The following is a 23,410-nucleotide window of genomic DNA, read 5'->3' as shown; positions in this document are numbered from 1 at the left end:
GCCAGCAGTTATATAAGACCACCACATGCGGCTCAGCGTGACCACTTAATGCACCAGCACTCGCCTCCCTCAGCTTTTTCCAGCATCCTGAGATCAGGCAGCGCTTACACAGCACATAGAAGAGAGTTTTCCATTCAGGTCGTGAAGGATTTGGTTAGTTGTACTTGGTTTACTCTAAACCGAACTCTCCGACCACCAGAATGTTATAGAAACCTATAGTTTAAGGTTCTCCCCCTGCAGCATTTCCTGTACAGTGCTGGCAATCTACTGTATATACATGAATCAGGAGGCTCAGGACGAACAGTATTACAGGACTCTGATAGGAAGGTATTCACAGCGTATGTGCAGAAGCTGGGTATCAGCGTAGCCATAAGAAATGGTATCACAAGTGACAAAATGAATAACCCGAGCCATGATTGGGTTTCGGTGAAAAGAAACATTATTTCATAAATGCAAAGGTTATGATTACTTCTCACAGCTGAAGGTTTGCTACAACTGTATTCAGTCTAAACAATGCTAGAATTCTAGAATGCATACATTGTAATAAACCCTCAGCCAATATCAGGTATGTACAGGATTGTCAGCCTCTGGAGTAAGTTTCTTCAAAATGGCAATGTGAGAGCTACACAAAGAAAAGATACCTAAATACATATGAGAAGGATAGATAGATAGATGATAGGAGATAGATATAGATAGATAGATAGCTATGAGATAGATAATATATAAATATGAGATAGATATTAGATAGATGATAGATATGATAGGTATATGATAGATGATAGATAGATAGATAGATAGATAGATAGATAGATAGATAGATAGATAGATGATAGATAGATGATAGATAGATAATAGATATATATGGGATAGATAGATAGATGATAGAGAATAGATGATAGATAGATAAATAATAGATGATTGATATAGATAATAGATAGATAGATAGATCGATAAATAATAGATGGATAATAGATAACAGATGGATAACAGATAGATAATATATAGATAATAGATATATATGGGATAGATAGATGATAGATAATAGATGATAGATAGACAGATAGATAATAGATGATTGATATAGATAATAGATAGATAATAGATAGCTAAATAGATAACAGTTAGATAACAGATAGATAATACATAGATATGGGATAAATAGATAGATAGATAGATGATAGATAGATAGATAGATAGATAGATAGATAGATAGATAGATAGATGATAGATAGATAATAGATGGATAGATAATAAATAGGTGATAGATAGATAATAGATGGATAGATAGATAAATAAATATAGGATAGATAGATAGATAGATAGATAGATAGATAGATAGATGATAGATAGATAGTTACTGTAGATATGGGATAGATAGATAGATAGATAGATAGATAGATAGATAGATAGATGATAGATAGATAGACAGTTACTGTAGATATGGGATAGATAGATAGATAGATGATAGATAGATAGACAGTTACTGTAGATATGGGATAGATAGATAGATAGATAGATAGACAGTTACTGTAGATATGAGATAGATAGATAGATAGATAGATAGATAGATAGATAGATGATAGATAGATAGATAGATAGATAGATAGATAGATAGATAGATAGATAGATAGATAGATAGACAGTTACTGTAGATATGGGATAGATAGATAGATAGATAGATAGATAGATAGATAGATAGATAGATAGATAGATGATAGATAGATAGATAGATAGATAGATAGATAGACAGTTACTGTAGATATGGGATAGATAGATAGATAGATAGATAGATAGATAGATATGAGATTGGTCCTAATGTAAAATCTGGATGCCGTCTCCTCCATCACTATAGCAGTGCTGTTAATATAGGTGCAGTAAATGAAGAAATGACAACTTACCCTGTGAACACCAGGCAGAGCAGGGTGCAGATCAGAATGATCACCTGATTAAACATGGCTGACTGCGTCCGCTGAATGGCACGATGGAGATCATTCTGAAACATAAGAAGGATGTGATTCAGCTCATGTCAGACAGAGGACACCGCGCAGCACAATACATATATATTGTACAATAACACTGTAAAGCTTAAAAAATACAGCGTTCTGTCTAGTACCGGCTCCGAGGGGGCGGAACATGATGATACAAAGGCTCAGCTGTCCCATGTATTACGTGCCATTTATAATACTAGCGTTGTCTTATGTGGCTAATTAGCCTTTGAACACCCTCAGATCCCAGGTGTGACTGTAACCTCTGCATTCCTTATACCTATGTCATGGCTCTGCCCCTGCTTAAGCTTTTATTCAGCACCCTAAATAGTTAAATATTTAAGAGGGGGGTTTCCCAAACCATGTAGGAATCTCCCTCTTTTAATGGGCATGTTATTATTCCTCCTATCAGCTGGCTGGCTGCTTAAAGTGTTGGTGTTTTCTTAGGCATCCACTGGTTCCTCAGGGGCGGGGCTGTGGTTGTTCACTCCCCTGCAGTTATGCCACTGCCTACTTTACCTACATGCTTATTACATCATTACTGCCCACAGGTACTTACTATCATATTCTCCAGAACGCACTTTGCCAGCCAGCAGTTCAGGAAAACCGGGATAAACATATTTCTTAGAGGCGGCCAAAATATCTGGAAAGGAGTAAGAGAGAACGACAGGCATCAGAAAGTCGGTGTGATTAGTCCTACGAACTGGACATTTTTTGGATCAAGTTGTCCAGATCAGTGACTAATGTTGCCCAATTTTTAGGGCATCCTGCTACATGAAAACCAGTGGATATATACAATTGGGGGATCCATTATAATAGTAAAATGATCCCACCATTATGGTGATAGTAAAATCTGAATGTGAGAGCTACTACTTGTGGTGAAAATGTGAACTTTTTCCATTTATGTGGGGTATCTAAGGGATTGGATCTTGGCGCGCAGTTTTAGGTGCCCTCCCCCCATCCTCTTGCTAAAATCCCCCTAGGGCTGCCATCTTGTTACTCCTGTGGATCTGTTGTGTATACGTTATATAGAACAAGTGATCAAAATGTTTTTGAAAATATTAAATACCACAAAGCAAAAATATAAATCAAAATGTCAGAATTGCTGCTGTTCAGTGATTCTCACTCCACCAAAAAATAAATCACATTTATCATATGTATGTCACAATGATTTCAATAAAAACATTAGATCACCGTGCCAAAGTATAAGCTCCGACACCACTGCATCAATGGAAAAACAATAGCTATGAATCTAAGAAAATGACGACAGAAAACTTTTTTTTTTTTTTTTTGCTGTAATGTTTGCCAGACACAGCGCCGTCCATACTATAGTGGTTGTGTCTGGTATTACAGCTCAGTCTCGTTTCCTAGCACAATAACAATCTTCTCCCCTTATTTGATGCATTTTCGGTGCAGATGTGAAACCCCGTTATTAATGTGGTTTTTTTTTATAGTACAGAAAAGCTTTGATTCTGCACTTAAAAAAGTATCTGCAGTTTTTTACATACATTTTTATAGGCTCCACATAGAAGACAGGAGAGAAGAAAAAGCCCCCAAACCGCACAGATCAGCGGCGTCCTTGGGCGCACAGTGGGAGACTTTTTTGTTATAGTAGTTTTTATTAAGGTTTTTTTTTACATAAATGGGGTAAAGAAAAAGTGGGAGACATATAATAAATCCACAGTAATATAGATGCCAACCACCATCAAATAAAAGCAAAAAAGGATATTTAAAGGGATGAAAGATATAGGCAAAATAAAGGGTAGAAAGGGTTAAGGATGAGAAGGGGGAAGGGAAAATATGGTTTATTAAGGAAAAAGAAAAAATAAAGGGATAGAAGGAACATGAAAAAGACTGGTCTGTACAGGATGTGGAAGAGCAAGGGGTTACGGTACAGGTATAAGATACCTTATATATAAAACATGTAAGTGATAGGAAGGGGAACAAAATAAAGAGGTGAAAGATTACAGTATTACCTCCTCGTTATTACTGATCAGGATACCAGTTCCAGGGTTACCCATAGGAAGAAATGAGGTCCCTGCGGTCACTTTCCCACAGCAGTAAAGTGACTAGGCGTAATTTCAACAAACTCACTATTAAAAAGAAACTCTCCCCCCTCCTGTCATGTCGGCATTCGCCTATGAAATTCCAATGTTGCAGCATCTTTTCTCATAATTCTGTCCCTCTGTTGTTCCTCCTGGAAATTACTAAATAAGTGACATCTGGGTGTTACCATTTGTCTTGCCAAGGGGGTGTGTCCTTGCAGAGTAGGCACTGATTGGGCAGTGGTAGAGTAAGCAGAGACAATTACCAGTTGATTCATACATTTCCTGGAGGAACAACAGAGGAATGACCTAGAGAATTAAGAAATGATGCGGCAGGAGCGGTATATTATGGGGAGTATAACTATTTAATAACTCCGGTGTCAGGGTATCTGCAGCATCTGATATACGGAGGGAGCGATCGCTGACATTCACTTTTCTGTAAAACATCAGGAAAATTTAATAAACAAAAAGATAAAGAAAAGCGGCAATTGTGGCTCCGCTCAACCTTCCACCTTCACTATAATTATTCCCTTCTGATCCGCCGGCTCAGTCAATTAGTTAAGAAAATCCGCCGGCTGACAGCTTTATATTCTTCACATCGTGACTTTCTCAGTCGACGGGATTTTCAAGGTTCCAGAACAAAAAGACTGCGTGGGAAAACTCCGCTGACAAAGGCAATGGAAGGCTTAGCACCGGCACGGCGGGCTCCATTCTCTGCTGTTACCTGTAATGTGGCGCCCGTGGCTCTCCGCATTCACTAAGTGACTATTCCGAAGCACCCCGACTCCGGGAAGGGAACGTTTCCTCCTTACAGGAGGTGGGAGGCCGGGGGACTCATTACAGGATTGCAGCCCCGATCATTACTACAGTTGTCCCTCTACTTGGTATAAAGAACCTACAAATCGAACGTGCAGCTATATAATACACCAACACCAGGTCCGTCGCCAGAAGGGGAGGACCCTGCAAACAGCTGCTGTTCCTCCCAGCCAGTCATCCATTCATTAAGTGTAATACTACATTCCTCCTGTAGTGGCCGCTGCAGGGAATCCTATTCCCCCAGTGATGACGGCTGATCGGCGGCGATCAGCTGATCTTTATTCTTACTTTTAACTTCTCAGGCTTTGTGCACACGTTGCAGATTTGACTGTGGAATTTTCTGTGCAGATTCTGCATTTCTTGGCAGAAAACGCAGGTCAGAATCTGCACCTTTTTTTGGTATGTGCACACGTTGCAGATTTTTGTGCAGGTTTCTTCCTTTTTTACCCCTGCAGATTTCTATAATTATAGAGTGGGTGCAGAAACGCAGCAGTTCTGCACAAAGAAGTGACATGCTCCTTTTTTCGAATCTGCTGCGTTTTACGTGCCAATTTTCCTGCACCATTAGCACAGCATTTTTTTTTTGCCATTGATTTACATTGTACTGTAAATCACTTGCAGATCTGCAGCGCTTCTGCGAGGGAAAAAACGCTGCGGATCCGCAGGAAATCTGCAACGTGTGCACATACCCTAATTGTCAGAGGGGGAATGCCACCATCCACTACCCCCGTTCCCCCAGAAAAATGGGATTAAATAAAGCCACAACAGCATGCACTAAGCACCACATGGAAAGCATTCGGAAACTTACTGTGATGATGAAAGGCACCGTGTTTATCATCTCCAGAATGAACGAAATCCTGATGATTTGTTCCCAGATGTTTCCCTGTGGATTCAACACATTCACTGGTGAATTACATGAAAACAGCGTGATAACGTATGACATGGCACAATGATAGCAGTGTAATGTACATCCCTTAAATGCGACCTATCACCAAGTCAAAAGTGGGCAGTTTTTAAACTTTTTTTTTTTAATTCCTGCTGCTCCCCAGTATTGCAGTTTTTGTTTTCTTTAAATCGGCCATACGTTTCCAGAGATATGAACCACTTTATTTAGTGCTAATTTTTACCATCTTTACTAAGGAGGCGTGGGTTACATGATCATTATGCAGAGCAGCCTAAAGACACGCCCCTGAGGATCCTGTGAGTCATGCTCCCATGTAAAGACCGTAAAATTATCACTAAATAATAGGGCTCGTATCTCTGGAACCGTAAGGAGTATTCAAGGGAACAGCGGGTATAAATTAAGAGCAGAAACGGGACAGTTTTGACCCCCCAAAAAACAGGTCCTCTTTAAAGGGACGGTAATCCTATTTTGGCTGCATTGACCATAGTTTTAGTGCTCTGTTTGGTCAGTTATTCCATGATGAGCAGAGAATATATTGTTCTTGAGAAAATGTCATAGAAGTACTGTGATAGCTAACAGATAACGTAGATGATTTCACCTGTGCAAAACCACAAAGCAGCAAACTGATTTTCATGCCCTCTCCATTATTGATTACCAATTCAGCCTCGTTTGGACTGATACCCTGATCTTGTGGTTATGCAAACCTGAGGATACACCATCAGCCATATTTAATGTTAATGTAGAATATGCCTTTAAAAATGGCCTTACCAGGATGCTAAGATGAGCCAATTTGTGTGCTCATGCAAAACAACAGGGGGTGTTCATTGCATTTCCCAGCACAGTGCCATCCACATCTGTGTGGCTGCATCTGGTACTGCATTTCAAGTGAATGGGGCTGAGAAGAGCTGCAGTACCAGACATTACCACGTGCAGGAGTGTGGAGCACTTAAAGCGCTTGTCCACTTCAGGGGACAATTTTTTGTTTTAAATGAAATGCAGGTATTTGGGTCAAAAATAACTTGTGCAACTCGATTTCATAACAACTATTGCACAGTTTGGCTTTTACATGTTCTTTGTTTTGCTGCACATTCAATTTAGATGTGCTCTGTGGTCATAAATCAGCTGAAAGAAGCTAAAAAAAAAATAAGACATAAAAACCTCTTCCACTGGACTGTTGGAAGGAGCTCACTGATAGTTTTCAGTTAACTCTTTCTGCAACCAGCAGATTTTGTTAAACCCAATAACAACCATGATTTTTAGCTAAAAATAAACGCATTTAGATAAACAAAAATGGCCCCAAAAGGTAGACAATCCCTTTATGGGACCACAGATTCCAGCATTCACCATTCGTTCACTGCTTTCCCAAAGGTATTGACCGAGGAAAAATCAAGGATCAATGCAGAATGAAGGAGGGGTGTCAGATGCTGCAGAAAATCTTTGGAGTCGTTGGGCCGGCACAGATTTCTTTTTCCCCTGCAGGTTATGCTAAGGCTTGTGCAAAGAAAAGCAGAATTTTTAATACTGCTTTGGATGTGACTAGAGAAGAGGATCAGTAAAACACAGGCTAGAGCGAGGCTGTAGGCCATAAAACTCCACCACTAGGTGGCAGATGAGACAAATCTGGGGCACAATTAAAATGGGTGCAGGGGTTGCAGAACCTGGAGCCTTGGGAGACCCGGACGGTCCCTTTGGTCCATATATTGCCTCTGTTGTTCCTCTTAGAATTTTATGAATGAGCTTTAAGTTGGATAAGATGCCGCAGGACCCCAAACCCACGTGGGGTCACTATGCTCGTCCTGTAGCCCGTGCTTACCTTATAGCTGAGATACATCAGAAGCATCGTCTCTAGGAAACTGATGATGGCCACCGTGACCTGGAAGGTGAGAAGAAGCGGCGTTATTGGGAAATACCAGTACAGAGGAGCGGCATTAATAGTCTGGTCACGTCCTGATGACTTCTATGCGGAGTTCCTACATGATGGGATTAACTAGGACGGCAGCGAAGGAAGGAATTGTCAGTCTGTAAGCCGCCGGCTCCAGGTACAACAGACAGAGGACAACAGGCTGATGAAATGCAAATCTGGAGCCGAGGCTTCTGCTGAGAAATCCTCGGGATAAGAAGGAAAGGGAGCGCTCAAGAGTAAACAACATAAAAGAACCCCATGGAAAACTCTGCATACCTGAATTGCCCAGAGCAGTGTACTCCTCTTCACCCAAATGATGGGATCCCTGCAAGAAGATGGGACACCGGCGATCAATATAGGATTATGGACCGTGTTTGCAATCTGCACTCTTGGTCACCGCCGGCAGTAGCTCCCCTGCGGACGCAATCAGCATCTCCCCTGCGGACGCAGTCAGTCCCTTCCCCTACAGACGCAGTCAGTACCTCCCCTGTGGACGCGGTCAGTACCTACCCTGCGGACGCAGTCAGTACCTACCCTGCGGACGCAGTCCGTCCCTTCCCCTGCAGACGCAGTCCGTCCCTTCCCCTGCGGACCCAGTCAGCACCTCCCCTGCGGACCCAGTCAGTCCCTTCCCCTACGGATGCAGTCAGTACCTCCCCTGCGGATGCAGTCCGTCCCTTCCCCTGCAGACGCAGTCCGTCCCTTCCCCTGCGGACCCAGTCAGCACCTCCCCTGCGGACAAAGTCAGTACCTACCCTGCAGACGCAGTCAGTCCCTTCTCCTGCGGACAAAGTCAGTACCTCCCCTGCGGACAAAGTCAGTACCTCCCCTGCGTATGCAGTCTGTCCCTTCCCCTGCGGACCCAGTCAGCACCTCCCCTGCGGACCCAGTCAGTACCTCCCCTGCGGACCCAGTCAGTACCTCCCCTGCGGACCCAATCAGTACCTCCCCTGCGGACCCAGTCAGTACCTCCCCTGCGGACCCAGTCAGTACCTCCCCTGCGGACCCAGTCAGTCCCTTCCCCGCGGATGCAGTCAATACCTCCCCTGCATATGCAGTCAGCACCTCTCCTGCAGACGCAGTCAGTCCCTTCCTCTGCGGACCCAGTCAGCACCTCCCCTGCGGATGCAGTCAGTACCTCCCCTGCAGGTGCAGTCTACACCTCTCCTGCAGACACAGTCAGTACATTCCCCTGCAGATGCAGTCAGCACCTCCCCTGCGGCCGAAGTCAGCACCTCCCCTGCGGACGCAGTCAACACCTTCCCTGTGGATGCAGTTAGCACCTCCCCTACGGACGCAGTCAGCACCTTCCCCTGCGGACACTCACCAGTTAATACTCTCATTAAGTGATTTCGAGGTGTAGCTCTGCTTCTCACAATTCCAGCTGAATGGTAAAAAAAAAGATCATATATAAAACTACAGATTATATATAAAATATGTACATGTGTGCAGGATTAAAAGGATTGTCTATTTTGAAAAACATGCCTGCTTTCTTCCAAAAACAACGCCACCCTATTCACAGGCCATGTGCAGTATTGCAGCTCAGCAACCCTTCACTTCAATGGAGCTAAACTATAATACCAGCATGAATCATGGACAGGTGGGGCGCAGTCATTGGAAGCAAGCAGCAATATTGGACAAACCCTTTAATTTTATGATTACTATTCAAGGTCCCCAAATTTCCAAAAATTAGTTTTTTGGGCACATTCGGTCAAATCAACAGTCTTTCCTGAAACCAAAACACAATAAATAGAGGGAAGGGAATAAATACTGCCATACAGAACACATAATATATTGAACAATGCTTATACCGAACAATGCATATGTAAATACCGCCATGCAGTGCACAAATAATATACCGCACAATGCTTATGTAAATACCGCCATACAGTGCACAAACAATATACAGAACAATTCTTACGTATATACCGCCATACAGTGCACAAATAATATACTGAACAATGCTTATGTAAATACCACCATACAGTGTACAATATACCGAACAATGCTTATGTAAATACCACCATACAGTGAACAAATAATATACCGAACAATGCTTATGTAAATATGGAGCGCCCCCAAGGGCTGTGGGGTACTCGGTACCAGGACCTTCGGTTCTCAAGGGGGATGTCACGGTGGCTGACCCGGTCCGTGGCCCTAGGGACGTCCATTGTAACAAGGAGGAAAAGTCTTTAAAGGGAAAGTGTTCGTGACGCCACCTGTGGTATTCGGTCAGGGTGACCGATGCTGCTTTAAGGGGTCCGCTGGGGTGATGTTATGGCAGCTAGATGGTATACCTTCCCACAGGTGAATTGTATCCCCAGGGCTTCCCAGTGTGTAGATGGTGGATGGTGAGAGGCGCAGTGAAGAACGAGGACACAAGGTTGCAGCCTCTTTACCTTTACTGAAGGCTTCAGCATCCACAGTCCAGAGCACCAGATCACCAGATCACAGGGAAGGCAGAGTCCGGCCGGTTTGAAGGCAAATCCAGAGTCCCCTTATCCAGGTGGAAATCAGTAGCCTTCCTCTAGCGCCTGGGTGTTGTAGTACCTTACTGCTGAGCCTCTCATAAGGTCCTCACAACTATTGTAGATGTTCTAGATGTTATGTCTCTTTCTCTGTCCCCCAGATGGATAGGAACAAACCCATATGACTGATGGCCTGAGGATTTTTACAGGGACTCTAGCACGCCCCGGCCCCCACAAGTTGCCACCGTGCCTCCTGGGTATAGGGCGGATCAGTAACTTGGAATTAGCTGTCCTGCCAGTCTCTGGAGCAAGGCAGAGAGACTGTTGCTCCCTCGGTGTTCTGGCTACCAGATCCTGCACCTCAGAAGGAGGCAGCCTTTGCAGGGCAGAACTCCTTCTGGTTTCCTCTCCTTTTGCTATGACTTCGTTTCTCACCCTCTACAATACAATTCGCCGTTCGTGTCTCTCTCTTAGGATGCTGCCGCGCGTGAGGCAGGCGCAGCTCCGTGGCCTTCTATCAAGGCCTCTGACTGGATCCCACACCTGTCAGGGACCAACTCTGTCCGCAGCTATTCGATGTTCCTCCTTCCTCTCTGTCTGCCTGACAGGAACTGACTGACTTCCTATCCAGGCCACCAGTTTTACCTAATTGTGAAGAGTGCCCTAATAAATAGGAGCATAGCTCCCCCTGGTGTACTGGAGTGTGAAGTGTGTTGCATGGTTTGTGATACCTGGTAAAGAGATCTCTTTTATTGCCTTCAGACGTAACATCACTCCCCCTGATGGAAGAATGACATTACTGCAACGACCAGGACCCTGGGGCGCTGCAAATACCGCCATACAGAGCACAAATAATATACCGAACAATGCTTATGTAAATACCGCCATACAGTGCACAAATAATATACAGAACAATGCTTATGTAAATACCACCATACAGTGCACAAATAATATACCGCACAATGCTTATGTAAATACCGCCATACAGTGCACAAATAATATACAGAACAATGCTTACGTAAATACCGCCATACAGTGCACAAATAATATACAGAACAATGCTTACGTAAATACCGCCATACAGTGCACAAATAATATACCGCACAATGCTTATGGAAATACCGCCATACAGTGCACAAATAATATACAGAACAATGCTTATGAAAATACCGCCATACAGTGCACAAATAATATACCGAACAATGCTTATGTAAATACTGCCATACAGTGCACAAATAATATACAGAAAAATGCTTATGTAAATACCACCATACAGTGCACAAATAATATACCGCACAATGCTTATGTAAATACCGCCATACAGTGCACAAATAATATACAGAACAATGCTTATGTAAATGGAGCGCCCCCAGATGCAGGGCCGCGGGGTACTCGGTACCGGGCCTCTCTGTCTCAGTCCTGGGGTTGTCACGGTGGCTAGACCCGGTCCGTGACCCTGCTAAGGGGCGTCCAATGAAAGGTGTGATGGTGGTGCGTGGTGCAAGGCGCGATGAATAACGAGGACACAGGGTTGCAGTCTCTTTACCTCTTTACTGAAGGCTTCGGCATCCACAATCCAGAGCACTGCTAACAGGGCTGGCTGAGGCCGGCCGGTCCGAAGGCACATCCAGAGCTCCCTTTGCAGGTGGAAATCAGTGCCTACCTTCTAGCGCCTGTGTGTTGTAGTACTTCCCTGCTGAGCACCACGGGATAGTCCTCACAACTGTTGTGTCTGTTTCTGTTCTTTCTCTCCGTCCCCCAGATGATATGGATAGGACACACCCGTATGACGGGGTAGGCCTGGAGTTCTTCCGGGACCCTAGCGTCGCCCCTCTCCCACAATTGCCCCCTATGTCTGCTTAGGTGATTTAGGTGAGACAGCCAACCTATAATTAACTGTCCTGCCGCTGTTTGAAGTATTGCTTGGAGCCTAATACTTCCTCGGCGTTCCGGCCACCGGCTACGCGCCTCAGTAGGATGTTGCCACGATCTTAAGGCACGACTCCTACTGGTGTTATCTCCTTTTTGCTGCGATCTCGTTTCTCACTTCTCCACAATAAACCTCGCTTCGTTTCCTTTCTTAGGATGCCACCACAACGGGTGCAGGCGCGGCTCCGTAACGTTCTGTTCTTTTCGCTAGGCCTCTGTCAGGATCCCACCCCTGACAGGGACCCCCCTGAATCTTCCCCCTGCAACACCCTCTGCCACAGGATGTTGCCTGGATCCAACCCAGTCAGCTTCTCTCTCCTATCCAGCCCCCAGTTTTACCAGAGTGTGAGGAGTGGCCTAATCATAGAACCCTTTGCTCATCCTGGTGGCCGGAGTGTGAAGTGTATTGGTGTCTGTGATACCTGGTCAGGTGAACTCCTTTAGTGCCATCAGACGTACCAATACCCCTCTTAGTGGCGGAGCGTCAGTACTGCAACGACCAGGACTCTGGGGCGCTGCATAAATACCGCCAGTGTACAAATAATATACCGAACAATACTTATGGAAATACCGCCATACAGTGTACAAATAATATACAGAAAAATGTTTATGGAAATACTGCCATACAGAACACAAATAATTTACCGAACAAAAACTAATCAATGATATTCTTCTCACCACCGCCGCAGCTCCCCGGTCCATGGTGGTGGTCTTTGGTTCTTCTCGTGCAGTGGCCAGTGATTGGCCTCATGCAATGATGTGCTTTGCCCTCTCACCTGACTGCATGAGGCCCTGAAGAACCAAAGACTGAAGCTGAGCCCCCTATATACAGTCCCAGACTGGTGGCCATTCTGTACCCATAGACATAGAGCCCCTGGTGACTCCGCACTGGTGGGCTGCATTTACAGGGCGACCCCAGTTGCAGTTTGAATTTCCATCACCACAACTCTGTATGAAGCAATCCAGGTCAAGAGGCTTGTCGGCGCCCCCCCAGTACCAAGGACACAGGACAGGACCCTCAGCCCACACCCGCCAGTGACACCTCTGGGCACCTTCTCACCATCCGATTCCGAGCGTTGGGTCATCCAGCAGCACTCGCACAATGTACAGGAGGCAGGAGAGCAGCTTCAGGGAGAAATTGAAGAGTCGGATTCGGAGACCTGGAGAGAAAAGGCCACACGTCATTGTCATTGTGAGCCGCATACCCCAATACCCCAGCCAGACCCCTGATAGCCTTCGGACTCTTGCTGGAGAGGAGCAGGCTGCAGGCCACACTTCCTAACTACAACTCCCAGCATGCTCTGATAGCTTCAGGATCGTTTAAAAAAATCGACAGCTTCACAATAGGGGTTCACATAAATCCCCCCCACATTCTGGATAAGAGGGGTCACTGCTTGTTCAAGGTTTTTCCCTAAGGGAGCCACAAAAAGCGGCCGACCTGATCCTACTCTGCGTAATCGTCATTGCCAGGGGGAACCTGCCCAAATTCTCTCCAAAATTGTTACTATGGAAGTGTTCAGCACCAAGGACAGCGGCAGCCGACAGAAACATCCTGCAATATGCAGGCAATGAGATTACTGTGGACTGTACTCAGGGGTCGGCCAGTCCTCCCCACTCACACACGGTCACCTCCAGTGTCGCCAACATAGAACTGTGCCCCGTGCAGCGCACAAATCACCTAACAGTACCAAAAGCGACAGGTGCCTCCGCCGTACACCGAAAATATACCGTACAATATACTGTACAATGCCTATGTACATACCGCCATACAGTCTGAAAAAATATACCGTACATGGCCAATGTAAATATCGCCACAATACTATACTGTACAATACTTATATTGAGCAATGCCCAACTACCTGCCATCATGCAGTGCACAAATATACTGGACTATGTTCACGTAAATTCTGCAATACAGTGCACAAAATTATACCGTACTATGGGCTTTACAGTGCACAAATATACTGTAATATGCTTATGAACATACTGCCATACAGTGCACAAATAATACCAGCGACATACATAAACAATCTAATAAGAGTGCTATTCAATTAATTTGTGGTGAGCGCAGAAGCCAGTGCATTAGTGGTGCCGCCATCAGTGGGCACAGGAGCCAGGGCATTAGTGGTGCCACCATCATTTGTCACAGGAGCCAGGGCATTAGTGGTGCCACCATCATTTGTCACAGGAGCCAGGACATTAATGGTGCCGCCATCAGTGGGCACAAAAGCCAGGACATTAGTGGTGCCGCCATCAGGGGGCACAGGAGCCATGGCACTAGTGGTGCCGCCATCAGTGGGCACAGGAGCCAGGGCATTAGTGGTGCCACCATCATTTGTCACAGGAGCCAGGACATTAATGGTGCCGCCATCAGTGGGCACAGGAGTCAGGGCATTAGTGATGACGCCATCAGTGGGCACAGGAGCCAGGACATTAGTGGTGCTGCCATCAGTGGGCACAGGAGCCAGGGCATTAGTGGTGCCACCATCAGTGGGCACAGGAGCCAGGGCATTAGTGGTGCTGTCATCAGTGGGCACAGGAGCCAGGGCATTAGTGGTGCTGCCATCAGTGGGCACAGGAGCCAGGGCATTAGTGGTGCTGCCATCAGTGGGCACAGGAGCCAGGGCATTAGTGGTGATGCCATCAGTGGGCACAGGAGCCAGGGCATTAGTGGTGCTGCCATCAGTGGGCACAGGAGCCAGGGCATTAGTGGTGCTGCCATCAGTGGACACAGGAGCCAGGACATTAGTGGTGCTGACATCAGCGGGCACAGGAGCCAGGGCATTAGTGGTGCTGCCATCAGTGGGAACAGGAGCCAGGACATTAGTGGTGCCGCCATCAGTGGGCACAGGAGCCAGGGCATTAGTGGTGATGCCAGTGGACACAGGAGCCAGGACATTAGTGGTGCTGACATCAGTGGGCACAGGAGCCAGGACATTAAAGGTGCCGCCATTGTTTCATCATAAAAAATTGCCATTGAGGATTCTAGGACAATTGTGCAATCCTCATGCAGGTGTGGTCACCCAGCTATTCTAGAAACAGAATGGTCTGTAGGACCCCTAACACTATGGCAGAACCAGCTGGCAGATACCTGGAGGAAGAGGGCTAATACCCACCAGGCCCCTCTGTGACCCCGCCGGCCGCCCATTGCCGGGGGATGGCGACCAGTCCTCCAGAGGTGGAAGTAGGTCACCTCCATGATGCTTTACCCCCTTGCGAGAGCTTTAATCTTGTATCTACACAGAAAACAAGAGCGAGGACAATACAAGCAGTCTCCTCAGCCGCTCCAGGCGCCGGATAATACGCTCTTGTGATACATTATTACCTTGAATTGAAGGTTAGGAAAGACACGGAGTGAATGGCGAGAATGGCGTCATAGGATGCGCGGCTCGTGGGAGAGGGGAGAGGCGGGGGTTAACCTGTTGTGGAAGTGACCTGGAGAAAGCGCACGCTACATAGAAGGCACATTGCTTGTTATTTACTTTTCGCTGTTCTTCCAGTATCACATTATATATATATACTGTATATAGTAATTGGGCTTTTAGGTAATTTTGGTTGCAGAAAACACAACCAACCAGAGAATCAGCTCTAGCTCTCTCCTCATCAGGGATGGGCTGAGAATAATATGGACCCCGGACCTTACAGGGACCACTTACCAGACACCAGAGCCAAGGACCACCCAGGGTAACACACTGCAATAATGCCAGGAAACTCTGTGGCTGACCCACCGCCCGGTCTGCTCCCCTGGGTACATTGGAGATGCCGGACCCCCATTCTCTGTCCCCCCCCCCCCTGTGCATATTTGCACATCCCTTTAATAGGTCCTGATGATTTTTGCTATTGTCTATTGTTTAACCCCTTCAAAGGAGTAGAAAATAGGGAAATACTAAAGATAATGAAAATAAGACGACAGTTATTACAGTCACCGAAGTGTAATAACAGATAAAATAGAAAGAGATAAAAGGGGAGGAAACTTCGTATCTATCTATCTATCTATCTATCTATCTATCTATATATATATATATATATATATATATATATATATAAAAATTAGAACAGCATCACATTACCACACTTGTAGTGCAAAGCTCTCCAAGCCAGTATTCCAATGGCTCTAATAATATGAGAAAAAAGGAAAACAGCACAAAAAAATGTAGAAAAAGTGGGCTTTAATGCCTGGACGGCGTGGCAACGTTTCGGATTTCCAATCCTTTTTCAAGCTTGAAAAAGGATTGGAAATCCGAAACGTTGCCACGCCGTCCAGGCATTAAAGCCCACTTTTTCTACATTTTTTTTGTGCTGTTTTCCTTTATATATATATATATATATATATATATATATATATATATATATATATATATATATATATATATATATATATATATATATATATATATATATATATAGAATCAGCACTTGTCCCAATGTATATTATATTATTACCCCACTTATTGATTTATTGCATGAACAGCAGCTAACGCTGCACTGTTTCCTCAGCACCACTAGATGGAGGTATAACACCACAGGTTCCGCCATACACCAGCACACACAGTGGGAGGCACAGACTGTTAACCCATTCTACACTGTGATGTAATATTTTCATAAATGTAAAAATAGATGATCAATAATTAACCCCTCTTATCACTAATAAATCACGTTATATTATTCTCCATTGTATCTGGTGTATATGGAACTCATGGAGTTGGGGGTCCCCGATTCTGGCCCATCCTATTAGCCAGGCACAGTGTCTGACATACTTGGACACTTAGGACAGGCCACCCATTATGGTCATACATTGCTATAAGGATTGTCATTCATCATAATACCCTCTAATACTGTCAGCTATGCCAGCAGGTGTTGTCAATGGGGAATCAGCGGCTTCAGGACACCCTAGGTGGCAGCTTATCTCCTCTGAGAACAAAGCATCGGGCTGGTTAAAACATAACCCCCAAGCCCCCCAATACTAATAATGAAGCAGGAACACTCACTTGATCTTTGGTTTTTGATGAAGAAGAGTTTAAGTCTTTCCTTGAAGGTGTTCTCGTTGACGTAAAACTCCACCTGTACTCTGGAAGAAAGAAGATGATGAGAGGAGGACACAGGGACCTGCCCAACACTAGACTGACACCAGGGACCTGCCCGACACCAGACTGACACCAGGGAACCTACCTACACCAGGCTTATGCCAGACACCTGGCAAGTGACGCCTGGGACTTACCCTACACTAAACTGATGCTGGGGACCTAGGACCTGCCCTTCACCTGAGTGAGGCTGGGGACCTGACTAATGCCGGGGACCTACCCTACACGAGAGTGATGCCGGGGACTTACCCTACACCAGACTGATGCCGGGGACCCACCTTACACCAGAGTGATGAAAGGGACCTACCCTACACCAGACTGACGCCAGGGACCTACCCTACACCAGACTAATGCCAGGGACCTGGCAAGTGACACCTGGGACCTACCCTACACTAAACTGACGCTGGAGACCTGCCCTACAACGGAATGATGCTGGGGATCTGACTGATGCCGGGGACATACCCTACACCAGAGTGACACTAGGGACCTACCCTACAGCAGAGTGATGCCGGGGGCCCACCTTACACCAGAGTGATGAAAGGGACCTACCCTACACTAGACTGATGCCAAGGACCTACCCTACACCAGACTGACGCTATGGACCTAAACTACACCAGACTGACGGTGGCCGGTGACCTGCCTGATGCCGGAGACCTACCCTGCACCAGAGTGACACCAGGGACCTACCCTACACCAGACTGATGCCGGGGACCTACCCTACACCAGGCTGACGCCAGAGACCTGCCTGATACCGGGAGCCTACCCAACACCAGGATGATGCCGGTGACCTGCCTGACGCTGGGGACCTACCCTACAGAAGGCTGACGCCAGGGACCTACCCTATACCAGGTTGATGCCAGTAACCTGCCTGATGCCGGGGACCAACCCTACGCAAGGCTGATGCTGGACACCTACCCTACAAAAGGCTGACACTGGGGACCTACCCTACACAAGGCTGATGCCATAACCTGCCTGATGCTGGGGATCTACCCTACACCAGGCTGACGCCGGGGACCTACTCTACACTAGGCTGACGCCGGAGACCTACCCTACACAGGCTGATGCCGGGGATCTGCCCTACACCAGGCTGACGCCGGGGACCTACTCTACACAAGGATGACGCCGGAGACTTACTTCTGAGCTGCAGAGAGCCTTTGTCCTGAAACACCACATATATAAAACTCCTCATCTAACGCTTAAGACACAGCTTGTATGATACAGAGGAAATCGTTGTGCACAGCATAGATATAATCCTCAGTTGCTGGGTCCAGTTTTAGCCAGGAAACAGGCTTTTATATTGAGTCTCTTGCAGGTTTACTATTCTGTTTATGGAGACATCTGATAGTTTTTTGCTCTATTTGACACAGTCACTAAAGCACAGTGAACTAAAGCAGGAAAACGCAAGAGTAGATGTCATCAGCCAGCATATTGGGGTCCATGAAGGAAATAGAGGGGTGCACTTATCTACAAGACATGATCTCACTCTCCAGTAAATGCATTGTCAAATCTTCTTCACCATTAGTAAAGTTGATATCCAGTTTAGAATCTGTGCGGATTGATTGCATAATTTGAATTTCTTAAATTTATCTGACATTATATATGTTTGTCTAGAATAAAGATTACATTTTTGTTGCATTCAGCCACCTCTAGGGAGAGCTACCCGCATATGGATGATACTGCTAGGATTGAACTCAATGGGAGTACAAGTCTGAATGCAATGAGCTGCCCCTAGTGGGGACAACAGGTAACTGCTAGTAGAAAAAGTTCTATGCAGGGCCCCCATAAGACAAGCGGTCTGTCTCTGCGGTGGGTTCATCACTGACTATTATACAGGCATTGGGGCCATTATTAATTTTGTCACAGGGCCCTGGTTTCATGTCATGCCACTATATTATAGCAATAGTATAACAAATGTAGGAAAACAGCAGCACTGATCTCAGCTTCCTGCACTCCTGACAGGGAGAGCCCTGCAAACAGCAGCACTGATCTCAGCTTCCTGCACTCCTGACAGGGGGAGCCCTGCAAACAGCAGCACTGATCTCAGCTTCCTGCACTCCTGACAGGGGGAGCCCTGCAAACAGCAGTACTGATCTCAGCTTCCTGCACTCCTGGGAGGAGGAGCCCTACAAATAGCAGCACTGATCTCAGCTTCCTGCACTCCTCACAGGGGGACCCCCGCAAACAGCACCACTGAGCCCAGCTTCCTGCACTCCTGACAGGGGGAGCCCTACCAACAGCAGGACTGATCTCAGCTTCCTGCACTCCTCACAGGGGGAGCCCTGCAAACAGCAGCACTGATCTCAGCTTCCTGCACTCCTGACAGGGGGAGCCCTACAAACACCACCACTGATCTCAGCTTCCACCACTCCTCACAGGGGGAGTCCTGCAAACAGCAGCACTGATCTCAGCTTCCTGCACTCCTGACAGGGGGAGCCCTACAAACACCACCACTGATCTCAGCTTCCAGCACTCCTCACAGGGGGAGTCCTGCAAACAGCAGCACTGATCTCAGCTTCCTGCACTCCTGACAGGGGGAGCCCTACAAACAGCAGCACTGATCTCAGCTTCCTGCACTCCTGACAGGGAGAGTCCTACAAACAGCAGCACTGATCTCAGCTTCCTGCACTCCTGACAGGGGGAGACCCACAAACAGCAGCACTGATCTCAGCTTCCTGCACTCCTGACAGGGGGAGCCCTACAAACAGCAGCACTGATCTCAGCTTCCTGCACTCCTGGGAGGGAGCATATAATTGTGTGGACAGTAGCAGTGTCAGGTTTTGCGCATTAACCCCTTACAGCACTCCATAATAACAATGAGTGTAATAACTGCCGTCAGCATGGCGGACAGTGCACCCTGCGGCGGTCCGGGATATCATATACCCTGCTATATGGACTTACGTATTCCCCATCTCTAATCACAATGATCGCGTTGCTTGCAGTAAAGTAAAATATGTAAATAATAGGAAAGAAAGTTATAAAAATCCCAGTCAGGACTTTATATAAAAAACTTCCCAGCGCAGCAGAGCGATGTCCGGGCTCAGACATCCACAAGAGATGACAGCTGAGGGGTATCATGTACACGGGCAGGTGGTGGAGGCATCAAAATCCATCCTATGAAAGTCAGAGCCCCCTCGTGACATCGTGCAGTGCAGGATCTTAAAGGGGATGTCCACCTCATCTATTATGTCAGCCTTCTGCGCCAATTCACATCTGTTTAGCTAAATATTTGTATTCTCTATGAAAAAAATAATAATTCCAGAACATCTAATCTTAAAACTGTATGTGCTGTCATTCCTCTGTTATTCCTCCTGGAAATGTTTGAGTAAAAGTAAGGACAAGATGTTACCAGCTGGGGGCGTGTCTGTGCACACTCTGCCACCGTCCTATCAGAGCTGGCTCTAAGGGAACACACCTCCTTGATATGGGGAATAGTAACATTTTATCATTGATTTCTAGGAGGAATAACAGAGGAACGATGCAACATTGGGTTATAAGAAAATACAATCTGAAGTTGTTATTAGGTAAAATGAACATAGAATAGATTATACACAGAGATACAATGTTCACAGATGATGATTTGCTGATTAAATACAGGCGATCTGACACCATGAACGGAGAAATACAATCGCTCTCTGGGTCGGTTTGGACTGGAGAAGAGTAATGATCATATTCCAACTGCTGCCACTAGAGGGAGCTGATTGACCTCAATAATAAAACCGAATGCAGTGAGCTCCCCCTAGTGGTGGCACCAGGAAGCGGTGATTTATTTTAGCATTTATAAGGGGATGCCATCACATTTTTTGAATATATTTGGTCTGGAATTGATTCAGCCTAATAATCTAATCCAAAGGTTATGAGAAAGGCAGCATTATGACTACTATTGCATGTACACAAAATTCTGACCTGGTCCTAAGGAGATTCTGTACTTCCACTTTAAGCTCCACTTGCACTGCTGTATAAAACAGATTGCACCCTGAGATGGCATGATCTTCCTTTCCCTTTTCCTACCACATCCATAATAGATATTACAAAATCGCTGCTGAAATTTGTAGCTTTTGGCTTCGTTCCCCCCAGGGAAAGATTAGAGCACAATGTTTCCTGTAACTACAATACAAACAGATCGATACAAAGTGTCACCGCTGGGATAATGCCACAATCCTATCATACATGCAGATGGGCGACAAGTGCTAATCTTAACCGAGAATTGGCTGATGTGACAAGAATCAGAAATAATCTTGGCTGGCCGGAAAATCCATAAATCTGACATATTCTATCTGATGTTCCCAAAAGGAGGGAATTATCAAGATAGTAAGAGACCACCGTTCTAGTAGCCCACTGCTCACATGTGCTACAGATGCAGTCACCATCTCAAGAAAAATGTACAAAAACCAAAGCAAACGAAAAACAGCACAACTATGGCTGGCAGTGTTAGGGAGAAGTGACTAGGCTGGCAGTGTTAGGGAGAAGCGACTAGGCTGGCAGTGTTAGGGAGAAGCGACTAGGCTGGCAGTGTTAGGGAGAAGCGACTAGGCTGGCAGTGTTAGGGAGAAGCGACTAGGCTGGCAGTGTTAGGGAGAAGCGACTAGGCTGGCAGTGTTAGGGAGAAGCGACTAGGCTGGCAGTGTTAGGGAGAAGCGACTAGGCTGGCAGTGTTTGGGAGAAGCGACTAGGCTGGCAGTGTTTGGGAGAAGCGACTAGGCTGGCAGTGTTTGGGAGAAGCGACTAGGCTGGCAGTGTTAGGGAGGAGTGACTAGGCTGGTAATGTTAGGGAGAAGTGACTAGGCTGGTAATGTTAGGGAGAAGTGACTAGGCTGGCAGTGTTAGGGAGGAGTGACTAGGCTGGCAGTGTTAGGGAGGAGTGACTAGGCTGGCAGTGTTAGGGAGAAGCGACTAGGCTGGCAGTGTTTGGGAGAAGCGACTAGGCTGGCAGTGTTAGGGAGGATTGACTAGGCTGGTAATGTTAGGGAGAAGTGACTAGGCTGGCAGTGTTAGGGAGGAGTGACTAGGCTGGCAGTGTTAGGGAGGAGTGACTAGGCTGGCAGTGTTAGGGAGGAGTGACTAGGCTGGCAGTATTAGGGAGGACTGACTAGGCTGGCAGTATTAGGGAGGGAGGAGTGACTAGGCTGGCAGTGTTAGGGAGGAGTGACTAGGCTGGCAGTGTTAGAGAGGAGTGACTAGGCTGGCAGTGTTAGGGAGAAGTGACTAGGCTGGCAGTGTTAGGGAGGAGTGACTAGGCTGGCAGTATTAGGGAGGAGTGACTAGGCTGGCAGTGTTAGGGAGGAGTGACTAGGCCGGCAGTGTTAGGGAGGAGAGACTAGGCCGGCAGTGTTAGGGAGAAGGGACTGGGCTGGCAGTGTTAGGGAGGAGTGACTAGGATGGCAGTGTTAGGGAGGAGTGACTAGGATGGCAGTGTTAGGAAGGAGTGACTAGGATGGCAGTGTTAGGGAGGAGTGACTAGGATGGCAGTGTTAGGAAGGAGTGACTAGGATGGCAGTGTTAGGGAGGAGTGACTAGGATGGCAGTGTTAGGGAGGAGTGACTAGGATGGCAATGTTAGGGAGGAGTGACTAGGCCAGCAGTGTTAGGGAGAAGGGACTATGCTTGATGGTTTCCTCAGCTACTTGTTGACTGCTGCACCAAGTTAATCCATTTGAAGTTTACTTTTAAATTGCTTCATTGTATTAATTTGCTGTGTTCCCTGGAGACGTCTTAGAAGAATCTGCCAGTACTGTGACATGTCAGGTATATTGTAATTTCTTACACTGGAAGCAGCAAATTAGATGGTGATAAAGATTTGGCTGCATTACAGATAATAGCTGCCGAGAAACAAGAACACAAAGTATTAATAGGATGAGTTGTATGAGAAGGAACACCGGCTGCTCATCTGAAGATAAGCGACTGACACCATTGCTGAAGACTGTCGTAAATCAAATGATCTCTTCTGATCACAATAGATATTTTATAGACTGCCCCTTTCATTCCACATTTCCCATTGGTCTAGTGCACGGGAAGGGTGTGGGATAGGCAGTAAGGGTGTGGGATAGGCAGTAAGGGTGTGGGATAGGCAGTAATAGTGTGGGATAGGCAGTAATAGTGTGGGATAGGCAGTAAGGTTGTAGGATAGGCAGTAAGGGTGTGGGATAGGCAGTAAGGGTGTGGGATAGGCAGTAAGGTTGTAGGATAGGCAGTAAGGGTGTGGGATAGGCAGTAAGGGTGTGGGATAGGCAGTAAGGGTGTGGGATAGGCAGTAAGGGTGTGGGATAGGCAGTAATAGTGTGGG

General features: G+C 46.3%; 1 protein-coding gene across 8 annotated transcripts in view; it reads right to left on the bottom strand.

The window, feature by feature from the left end:
- The window catches only part of KCNT1 (potassium sodium-activated channel subfamily T member 1), a 360,049-nt gene that overhangs the window by 57,041 nt on the left and 279,598 nt on the right, over positions 1-23,410 (bottom strand). For all 8 annotated transcript variants that reach the window (XM_077284353.1, XM_077284354.1, XM_077284356.1 and 5 more), the window contains 8 exons: positions 17,039-17,118; positions 13,111-13,210; positions 8,981-9,037; positions 7,930-7,978; positions 7,564-7,623; positions 5,655-5,729; positions 2,545-2,628; positions 1,899-1,993 (listed from right to left, as the gene is read on the bottom strand). In XM_077284353.1, coding sequence (XP_077140468.1) covers positions 1,899-1,993; positions 2,545-2,628; positions 5,655-5,729; positions 7,564-7,623; positions 7,930-7,978; positions 8,981-9,037; positions 13,111-13,210; positions 17,039-17,118 — 600 coding nt within the window. The remainder of the gene's footprint in view (positions 1-1,898; positions 1,994-2,544; positions 2,629-5,654; positions 5,730-7,563; positions 7,624-7,929; positions 7,979-8,980; positions 9,038-13,110; positions 13,211-17,038; positions 17,119-23,410) is intronic.

The sequence above is a fragment of the Ranitomeya variabilis genome, chromosome 2, assembly GCF_051348905.1.
Source record: "Ranitomeya variabilis isolate aRanVar5 chromosome 2, aRanVar5.hap1, whole genome shotgun sequence".
In the NCBI taxonomy this organism is placed as follows: domain Eukaryota; kingdom Metazoa; phylum Chordata; class Amphibia; order Anura; family Dendrobatidae; genus Ranitomeya; species Ranitomeya variabilis.
Note: the sequence above shows the minus strand (reverse complement) of the source record. Positions and strands in the feature narration are given on the sequence as shown.